Source organism: Poecilia reticulata, chromosome 18 (genome assembly GCF_904066995.2).
Source record: "Poecilia reticulata chromosome 18, P_reticulata-male-v2, whole genome shotgun sequence".
Taxonomy (NCBI): domain Eukaryota; kingdom Metazoa; phylum Chordata; class Actinopteri; order Cyprinodontiformes; family Poeciliidae; genus Poecilia; species Poecilia reticulata.
The window spans coordinates 10,239,187-10,249,700 of record NC_088847.1 but is presented as its reverse complement, the minus strand read 5'-3'; the positions used below and the strand labels follow the sequence as shown (position 1 = coordinate 10,249,700).

Below are 10,514 nucleotides of genomic sequence, written 5' to 3'. Positions count from 1 at the left end.
TTGGTCGCGACTCTTCGGTTAATTTGTTAAATAACGTTGGCCTCCAAGTTACGTTTGCTTTTTATTTTATTTTATTTTTAATTTTTTTAAACAGCACGTTAACGTAAACTCCTTTGCCAGTCCTCTCTAAAACCGTGGCACTGCGGCCGAGAAGCTCTGAAATAACTCCAAACAGTACACCTGATTTATTTAAAGCGATTACACTCACTGTTGACAGCTATAATTAAGCTAAGACCTGTTCTGCCGAGCTTCCTCCTTAACCTTAACTTGGCCACACAGAGCTGGGCCGCTGTTCTGTGCTATCTCGTCAGATTTCCTGCCGTAGCACGGATAGATAGCTACAGGGGTGTAACTTTGAGGCAAACAGGCAGCCCAGGCCGGGATAATGCTTAACATTATCCTTGATGTTTAACATTATTGCCAATGTTTATCAGATGTTAAATTTCATCTCCAGAAACGTTTCCTTTTGCGTTAAACATTGGAGATAAAGTAAAACATTCAGTAAACATAGCAATAATGACAATTTAACCTTATATAGCCTTAAACATCAAGGACAATGCTGAGCACTGGAGATGAAATAAAATAAAAAATTGGGGGCAACGTTAAACAACCTGGACAACTTTAAACATTGGAGACAGCGGTTAACATTGCCGCCGATGTTTAATATTGTTTCATTTTCTGTCATCTCAAAGGAATCTCCATGTCGAATCTCCACATTCAAAGACAAACTCCCAGGATTTTCTGGTTTTATTCATTTTAACAGATTGTAAGAGCATCCTTGTAAAGAAATCAAGATGGTCACGTAATTCCCAGGCATGGGAGGGAACCAGGATGGATTGACAGATGAAACAAGGACACCGGGAACCAGAATGGATGGAACCAGGATGGATGGATGAGTTCATCTGAGTCTGACAGCAGCTTCTCATCAGGACGGTCTAGTTAAATCCTCATTTTCTTCTCAGATCTGCCCAGCAGGAGAAGCTGGGTATAGATAGACTTTCCACAAGGTGATACTGCAGGAAGTTATGACCATTCTTCCAGAAGTGCATTTGTGAGCTCACCGTCGCTGCCATTTCTCCATTGAGAGCGCAAATCTGTGAAGGTTAGTCAAATTCTGAAACACTAAACTTCTTGATCGATGTCTTCATGAACCTTATGTTGTGCACCGTTTCAAACACTCAAGTTGAAACAGGAACAGGTCATAGCGAAGGTAAGAACACGAAACTGTTCAACACGTCTTGGTGCAGAAGCATCAAGTTTGATTTGGTCCAACTCCTGAAAAGCCTTTGAAGACCAAACGTGCAGTTGGTCCAATCACAGAAAACACCTTTAAATCTGTAATCTGAAAATGCTCAGACGGTAATACTTATTAAAAATATTTCCTGTGGAAGGTTGAAAACTCTGAGTGAGAATTGTCAGAATATTAATAATAATAATAATAAAAAAAGACACAGCTACAAACGAGGAATATCTTTATTTTAAAAAACAAACATAATGAGCACTTTCACTGTTGACCCCACATCTGTTCTACAGACAGACGCAATCATGGAAAAAAGCAGTACTACAAAACATGTAGAATGAACAAAAACATAATGAAACAAAAAAATATATCAAGTACTATCTTGTATGTACAAGCATAATAGTTGGTTTATTACAACTGCTGTTATAGGCAGAAGGCAAAAAAAAAAAAAATTGCTGCTGAAGAAAAATGTTATGTGCAAAATACTCTTCACAAGTCCACAAGCTCAGGAGGCTCTGCTCCCAGCAAAACCTCTTCAGGCAGAAAGCTTTGAACAAGTAAACCCCCCCAGTTCCTCTGAGGACAGATGGGCGATTTACAAGCTGCGAAGGAATAGGGGACAGTGTGTTTTTCCCAGGGAGGTGAGCTTGTGGAAGTCTGGTGAAAAAGACCAATCTGCTGATCACACACACAGAGAGAGAAAGAGATTACAGACACACGGAACGGCTCGTAATCTCCAACCACAGACAGAGGAACCACGGCGACAATCACTGGTTGACACAAACACAGAGGTACAGGTAGAGGAACAAGTTGACGACTTACGCACAGAACAACCAGCGTCTCCAGAGAGACTGTAGGAAACATTAGGCAATTTGCCCTTCGCTGAAATGACGGTAAACACTGTTTTGGACAAAGTCCAAGAAAATATAGCAAAAAAAACAAAAAAACCTGAAAATATTATTATAATAATTAAGATGTTCATTCTTGAGCAGTTTTCAGTGAGATATTTCCAATTTATGTTGACCTCTGGCCTCCTTCTGAGGGTGCAAACAGAGGAGTAATGAATCAATAACAAAACCAAATTGTTGCAATAACCTGAACACAAAACATTTTTGACAAGAGTACAAACTGTTGCTCTCAACTGGGCTTTAGGTCATAAATCTCCAACGGTGATGTAAAAACACTGATGATTTCATTCCAAATGCAGACATTTTGTCCAATTTCTCAAATTTACCAAATCCTTTAACAGCTTAATCTAGACTTGTCAGAAGTAGGAGCAAAATTGGAGAAAGTTGCTAGAAGGCAAAATGGTGTTCAAGTTTTAGGCTTCCCTGTTTCGGTGAATAATTCTCTCATATTACCAAGAATTGACTGGCCAGTTTGGGGCAGTGAGAACCAAGCTGAATATTAGTTTTTAACAATTGTCTTACAATCGCTTCGTGAACATAAAAGATATCTGCATAACTTAGAAACTAAAAGAGTCAGGAAGATGGGTTATGCAACTGAACGCTACTTCGTCAACTACAATTTATTCAGCCTCTTTTTAAAAATGGTGACCATGAACATTCAAGTGCTTTGAATCTTTTGCAACGATGCTCACAGTGAAGAAGAGGAAGAGACTGTACTGACTGCTGCTGCAGCTTCTCTTCAGTCTGCTAGGTGCGTCTACAAAGATGTGGCTTCAGGGAAAACTGAGTAGAGAGCAGCTGAAACGCCGTTCATTAAGATGCATGTCGATCGAGGCGGAGCGCTCGGTTTCTAAAGCAGAAGGGAAACAGCTTTTCAGTATCTCTTTAATGTGTCGACAATTAACTGGAATCACACCGAAAGATGTTACCAGTCAAGTCAAAACAGACTACAGATGCTAGCTAACCTTAGCCTAGCCCTTCAGCAAACCCATCTACAAAATCTGCAGGATGTTCTTTGGGACAAAACATCTGTTGTTGGCGCCAAGAAAATTGAATATTGCAGTTTATGACACTAAAGGAGATCATATAGAGATTTGACTGTACTTTAAAGTTACGCGGTTTTAAAGCCTATACACGGCAGAGTTTAAATAAAGTGTTAGTTTGGTACAGTGTATAGTCGTATACTTTTTCTTAAATGATTTAAAATGAAAACAGTAAACAAAACACACACATTGCTCGAGTTCAGAACTTGAGGATCCAAAACTTGTTTCCGTGCATTTGCTACAAACTTTAGATATTGATTATTATTATTATTTTTTTTTTATTTAGCGTAGTTTTCTTTTGGAAAAACACCACATTAAAGCCTAGTGTTTCTGTAGCGTCAAGTTTGGAATGAAACCTTGAGCTCAGGTTTAGTTTGAGCAACACCTGGGTCGAATCAACAGCATAACAACAGTATCTGATGTTCGGGGACGACTAAAAAACGAAACTCTCAGTCAAAATGAAGTGAAAAGTCAAGTTCAGGAAGACTGGCTTGCCAAAAGCATAATCTGTGGGATATTTCATTTCTAAAACTCAGTGAAGAGCAACCAAAGAAGATACATTCAGACATGAAGAACAACTTATTAAAAATCGATCAGGAGCAGAGTGTGATCTGCTAACTGAGAAGATTCACACATCAGGTGGCGTCAAAAAAAAAGAAAAGACACATGCTGCTGACATCACAACTGTGACACTGTAACATCAACACAGAGAAAATATATATATAATCCTCTCTATTGTCAAATAAACTATTTTAAATAAAGAGATCAGCATTAACACTATTTTAAAAAACTATTTTCTGTAATACTTCAGTGGCGACGTAGAGTGTTACGATGTAGACGACACAAGGCGATGCGTTTTTCCTAAATCATTTTGAATAGATAGTTATATTTGGAGAATTTCTATAGTTTATTTATATTTGCTGGGTTTTCTTTTCTTTTTAAAAAGGTCAACTCCAGCATTTTGCCTTGTGTGCAGCTACAAAGTGAACAAGATGACCACTGCAGCTTCTGCAGCCCTAATCAGATAATCAGTGATATCGATAATCACCACATCATCATCAACGCACACACACAAAAACACACACTACACATCATCCCAGCACATTATAGAAAACTATTTATCATACTTTTTGATTATTATTGTTTTTTTTTTGTTTTTTTTTTTAAACCTTGAGGCTTTTGATCATGTCATGTTTTATTCGTCACATACACATTTGTTACCTCTTACTGTACAGTGGACTCACTAATCACCTCACGACGTCCTGGAGAAAACAGACCTGCACTCCAACAACTCAATGATTTCCCCCAATAATAAATTGCCATTAGGAAGTCTCAGGGGAAGTGGTGGATGCGCACAGACTGATATTTTCTCCAGGTCTACTGTTGTTACCGTTTCCAAAAAAAAAAAAAAAAAAAAAAAAGACGTGGCATACTAAATTAAGCTGACATTTGTGCTTCTATCTAGAAACAAGATACGGTAAAAAAATAAATAAAAGCACTTTTTAAATTTTTTTTTTACCCATGTTCCCTTCGATGCTGTTGGGGCTATTGAAGCATGCATTTTGTTCTTAGCAGTCGTACCTGCTGCATATTTCGTCAGGTTATTACGCTTTATCGCCGGCCGAAGTCATTCAAATGGTCCGTGTGTGTTCAGAAGTGCATAGCGGTTGAAGAAGAAAGAGAAACGGCCCGTCAGATTCACCACTACGCGTCACAATACGGCGTTAATAAGAGGGGAAGGTTTTACTGGTTTCCACAAGGGCACTACTCTAAAATAAAAGACACTTCCCCCTTGTATCTATGTAGTTTTTTTTTCTTTCGGTTTTTTTTTGGCATTTGAACATCTAAATCGTTTTTTTTTTTATTTTTACAGGAAAAAAAACTGCTAAATGGAAGCCCTTGAAATGAAAAAAAAAAAAAAAGTACATTAGTGGATTCATTTTTGTGTAGAAATGACTTTTTCATGCCTTTCTGAGCGAAGGAGCCGTCATGGTTTGATCGCCCAGAAAAAAACTGAAGCAGAAGTGACCGTTTCCGGCACGCGGGTTGTGTGTCGATCAGGTGGTGTGATGAGGTCTAAAAGCGTCCGGTTTACAGAGTAAGGGCTCAAAGTGGGTCGTTATTTATTTTTTTACATGCTGCTGCATTCCTTAAAACGGAAACATAAATGGCGGCTAGCTAATAAACTTGTGCTGTGATATCCTTGTAAACTCACGCACACACACACGCACACACACACACACACACACACAAACAGAATGTACATTCACGTGTGCATGCACACCTAATCCGCACATAGACACATAAAAAAAGAGCATTAAAGTGACTTGTAACAGCGTTGCGCTCCAGCACCCTCCTCCTCCATAGAGAAATAAGACGAATGCGATTTTTTTTTCCCTTTCTTTTTGGTGGAATTGAAGAAAGAAAAATGGTCCGGCTGCTTGCTCCCGTCTTCTCTGCAGGTCTTTTGTGCAATATAAAAAAAAAAAAAAAGGGAGGGAAGAGTGAGTGGAGAAGAAAGTCAGGCGAGGTGGAGGAGTTTAAAGCTCGGTCCTACGACGGGGGCTTGCTGTAGCCGAAAAGTCCGACCGGCAGGTACTTGACGTGAGTGGGCCACTGCGCGGCCAGCTGGAAGAACTTGACGTCGTTCCACTCGACGCCGTCTATGGACACTGGAGGCAAAAGCGGCGGGCAGTGAGTGAAATGCAGACATCACAATGAGCGAGGGCGAGCGCGGCGCGGTGGGGTCACCTTTCAGGATGGTCTGCTGCTGCTTGGCGGAGCAGATGAGGCGGCTGATGCCCTCGATCACCTGGCTCTTGGAGTCCATGTCCTTCTCTTTGGGCTTCTTTCCCAGGAAGATGGTGGGAACTGAAGGCAACAAGACCAAAGGTTTAAACTCAAATGACCGCCTGTCCTCATATAATTTATCATTTATCAGCTGTGCTATATAAAACATGAGAACAGAAGTAAAAGAATATGGAATAAATAAAAAACTGTTCATAAGTTGAAACATCTGGCTTCACACTTCATCAGGAGGTTTTGCTGCATTCCTTGTGCACATTTTATTGTGCGCAATTTTAACTTGTGCACAACTGCACAAGTTAAAATAATAAATAAATCATCCAGGTTCAGATGTAATAACGCAAAGTGATTGTGAAACAGAAAACAGGAGCTGACCTTTCTTGTTCTTCTCCTTGGTGACCACGGTCATGGCCATGGTGTTAACCAGGGTCTGTGAGTCGCTGCTGCCCCCTCCTGGCAGCCTGCTGACCTGCAGCGAGCGGAAGGCGCTCTTCAGCGTGTTCTTGCAGCCCGTGTCGCGTCGCTCGCCCTCCCGCCGCTTGTCCGCCAGCGACGCCAGCCAGTAGTCCACCTGCAGGCCGATGGCGTCCACACCGTGAGGCATGCTGGGGCTCCTGGGAACAGACAGACATCATAACAGAAACCAACCTCACACAGCACCCTGCACGTTTATCTGCTCTTCAATTTGAGGCGCCACGGTTAATTTAACCTCTAGCCAATTCAAAACCAGTTCTCTGGTTTCGAATATTTAATTTTAAGCCCAAACAGTCGTCGGATGAAATGAAGATTTAATCAGACGAATCAACTTACCCCTGCACAGTGAGGACGCTGCCCATGGACGGAGACGAGGGGGGCGTGGCTGCCTCTTTGATCATCCCTGTGGGGGAGCCGTGAGATGGCGGAGACGTCGAGGGGACGGCCAAGCTGACTCCAACACCCTCCTCTGAATCTCCTGGGAGAAAAAATAAAATAAAATCCCCGCAGACGTCAGCTGATTAGGGTTGAAGTGGATCGTCTCTGTACTCTTTCACACTCTTCATCAAACCTTCACCTGTTGGCGAGCTCGCAGATTCGATGAGGCCGACCTTCACAACCTGGAAAACAACAGATTAGGATGAGGGCTGCAACTAACAATTATTTTACTAATCAATTAATCGGTTATTCTGATGATTAATTGATAAATCTGGTAAAAAATAAATAAATTACACATTCTGCAGATTTTTTATATATATATAACATTAGAAATGCATTAAAAGATGAAAATAAATAAAATCTGTTTCGTTAATAAGAAAATGAATATTTAATCATCTAAAATGCAATACTACTAATTTCTTTAGTGAATTTGAACTGAGTGAATACAAAAAGTGCCATTTGAGGAGTTTTGGATTGACAGACGAAGGAGTTTTCTATCTTAAATGGAAAATGTTTACATATACATATAATTTGTACAGTCTGGCTTAATTACTGCTCTGAATGTTTTTTGTTTTTTTTTGCAGATGGCCTTTTTTTGAGATTGTACACTCCAGTTAATGATTAACTGGTTACTAAGTTAGTTGACAATTATTTCAATAATCGATTAATTGTGTCAGTTACAGTTTTATCAGAAGATTAAAATCTCACCCCAATGAAGGGTATGAACTTCTGGTAAGATTCTTCTTCCCGCCTGAAGCAGAGATGAATAAAAAAAAAAAAAAAAGAAATCGGATAATTTATGATAACCTGTGATGATTTCATGTTTTTTGGGGTTTTTTTTTAGGATCTTCACTCACGTTTTGTGCTTGCAGGTCAGCATTGCTTCTGCGATGGGCAGCTGGTGAGTGACTGAGGCGCCGCTGATGTACTGACTGATCCTTCCAGAAACGTCCAGCTGATCTGAAGGCCAAAGAAGAAGAACATCCAGACTTGAGATCTGCTGGAAAGAGAGGCCCGACTTGCAGATCCAAGCGGCGGCCATTACCAGTCTGAGGCGGCTCGGAACGGCTGAACACGTCTCTCCACGCTCCGTCTAGGAAGGAGGAGCTGTAGCGGTTGTCAAGGGATCCGAGGTGCTTAGCGACTGGATGCGATCCTGAAAAAAAGAGGAAGAGACAAACTGAGCACGCAGAGTCACTTTGAAACCTTTTTGTTCCGGACGTATTGAGGGTCATACTGTTGGCTGAGCCTTCCTCACCTAGAGGAACCACCAGGAAGCGCATGTGGTTGAGCCAGTCAGAGGTTTTGTTGGCCAGCTGAGTGACGAAGAACTGCAGGATGGCTCCCAGGTAACTCTGGCCGCCCACAGCCACCACCTTCACTGCTCTGGGCATGGAGGAGTTACAGTTGCAGCTGCAGGGAAACGGGAGGCAGAACGGCATGTAAACTTCAACATCTACTCAGTCTGATCAGCTTTAAAGTATGAGTTCTGAAACGATTAATCGGATTAATCATGATTAATCTATGAAAAAGGTCAACTGATTTAGTAATTGATTAATTGCTAACTGGAGTATGCACACTCAAAAGGGGCCATTTGGTGAAAAAGCAAGATATTCAGAACAATAATTCAGCTGTAAACTTTTTGGATTTAAGATAAAAACCATTTTGTCTATAAATATGTTTTATCCAAAACTTCTCAAGCGGAAAAGTTTTAGCTTCACTCGCTTCAGCTTTACTAAAGAAATGCAATTAAATGTTTATTTTCATATTTAAATAAATGAATTCAATTATTTGCATCTTTTTAAAGTATTTCTAATATTGTATGCAAAAAAAGCCTAGGTGGCTGAGTGAAGAATTGGCACCTAATTAGCACCCTATTAATTATTCGATTAATCATCACAATAATTAATAGATTCATGAATTAAGAATCATTAGTTTCTGCCATGGACTGATGGATTTTATTTTAAACTCACAATTTCTGTATGCGTGTGAGCACAGCAGAGAGCACCGCCTGGATCTCAGCGGGTGAACACATGCAGACCACCGGGTGTCTCTGTCCTTGAAGCTGCTCGGCAACAAACTGCACCAGAAAAACACAGAACAGGTAAAGATTGCAGTGGAGACGATGATCACCATGTTGTTGTTGTTTTTTTTTTTTTTAGGGGACTGTGAATCTTACCTGCCCTTGCCAATCTGTGCCGTTGACCAAGATGAGGCTCTCAGGAAGGGCAGAGTCCGATAACAAAATCTGGTTCAGCTGATCGTACACGACTTTCCTCAGTACCTTCACACACAGAAAGTGAGAGTGAGAGAGTGAGAGAGAGAGAAATGTCCCGAGTTTAAAATCCCCCCACAGAACCACATTTACTCTTCAGATGATTCATCTGCACATGCATAATTCATTCATGAGCTCCAAGGGATCCTGCATTAACAGACTGCCTGACTTTTCTTTACTTTTAGGAACGTTGTTCTGGTAAAAAGAGGACAAAGAACAAAAGCAGTTGTTGTCTGTGTAAACCCCTCAGTGGGGAAACATAAAGCCTGAAGGAATAATGTTGCCTACGATAAGATCCTGGAGAGAGAGAGAGAGAGAGAGAAAGACAAAGTCATTAAAATTCTGACGGGAGAGGAGAGCTAATCTTTTACCGGCGTGCTGTGTCCCAGCTCCGGGGATCGCTCCGAGTCGGAGCTGTTGGTGCGTTCGCTCAGAGGCTTGGACAGCTGCCTCTCCTTCATGGGCGTGTTGCTGCTGCGCTTCTGCCTGGGCGTGTGGCCTCCATCCAGTCTGAACACAGGAAAAAAATAAAAATAATAATAATAAACCAAAGCGGAATCAGAACCTGGGCAGATTAAATCACAGATCTACATATTTGTACACTTTTAACATTTTGCCAGGTTACAACCACAAATGTCAATGTAGTTTTTAATGGGTCATTTTGTAGGTTACCTTGGAGATGCTATGGGCTGCATTTCATTTTTGCTGCTTTTCAGGGGCGTACGGGGTTTCTCTGCCACAGACACTGTAATGTATGGGCCAACTTCGGCAAAAAGCTCCTGGTCTGTCAGCTCCTGCAAACACAAATCCAACCATTTTTAATTAAAAAGCTCTAAACATTATAAAGGGAGGCGAGGAAGCCGTCGTACCAGTGTGTCCGTCTCTGATGGGATCTCGTCCAGGTTGCGACTGCGGGAGGGTTTCATCTTCTCCAGGGGAGGCTGCTCCCCCTGCTGGGAAAACGAGAGAGGAGCAGTCAGATCGGCTTAGTGAAAAGTCAACGCCGGTAATGAAATGAACACACGTTTATAGTGCAGCCGCGGCATTCTGCTTTAGGAAGAAAACATCATTAAAAAAAGCAAGAGGACAGAGGGGATGTCTGCAGGATCTTGAAATCAGAAAGAGGTAGAAAAGCCAAGTCTCCGTTAATTAAAGTGGAAGCAGCTGTTTCGTTTTAGTGCGTGTTGTACAAACAGGAACGCTGCAGTTGATGCTTTTCTACACCCATGTAAAAAGAGAGAACTGAAGCTGCAGACAGCAGGGAGATGCTGAACTGTGACAGACTGAATCCTCTCTATTAGGCAGATGGTGGCTGTCAAAAAGGCTTACTG

At 41.3% G+C, this 10,514-nt stretch overlaps 1 protein-coding gene across 2 annotated transcripts in view; it reads right to left on the bottom strand.

The window, feature by feature from the left end:
- Window positions 1-1,455: 1,455 nt before the first annotated feature.
- pacs1b (phosphofurin acidic cluster sorting protein 1b) overlaps window positions 1,456-10,514 on the bottom strand; it is a 71,341-nt gene continuing 62,282 nt past the window's right edge. The window contains exons 11-24 of one of the 2 annotated variants that reach the window (XM_081599031.1): window positions 10,053-10,133; window positions 9,856-9,977; window positions 9,555-9,693; window positions 9,088-9,192; window positions 8,882-8,988; window positions 8,167-8,321; window positions 7,954-8,064; window positions 7,766-7,868; window positions 7,617-7,659; window positions 7,048-7,090; window positions 6,807-6,948; window positions 6,372-6,610; window positions 5,943-6,062; window positions 1,456-5,863 (exon numbers count right to left, since the gene is read on the bottom strand). In XM_081599031.1, coding sequence (XP_081455157.1) covers window positions 5,745-5,863; window positions 5,943-6,062; window positions 6,372-6,610; window positions 6,807-6,948; window positions 7,048-7,090; window positions 7,617-7,659; window positions 7,766-7,868; window positions 7,954-8,064; window positions 8,167-8,321; window positions 8,882-8,988; window positions 9,088-9,192; window positions 9,555-9,693; window positions 9,856-9,977; window positions 10,053-10,133 — 1,629 coding nt within the window. In that variant the 3' untranslated portion in view covers window positions 1,456-5,744. Of the gene's footprint in view, window positions 5,864-5,942; window positions 6,063-6,371; window positions 6,611-6,806; window positions 6,949-7,047; window positions 7,091-7,616; window positions 7,660-7,765; window positions 7,869-7,953; window positions 8,065-8,166; window positions 8,322-8,881; window positions 8,989-9,087; window positions 9,193-9,554; window positions 9,694-9,855; window positions 9,978-10,052; window positions 10,137-10,514 lie in introns of both variants that reach the window. The other variant, XM_017308651.2, reaches the window with a different exon arrangement.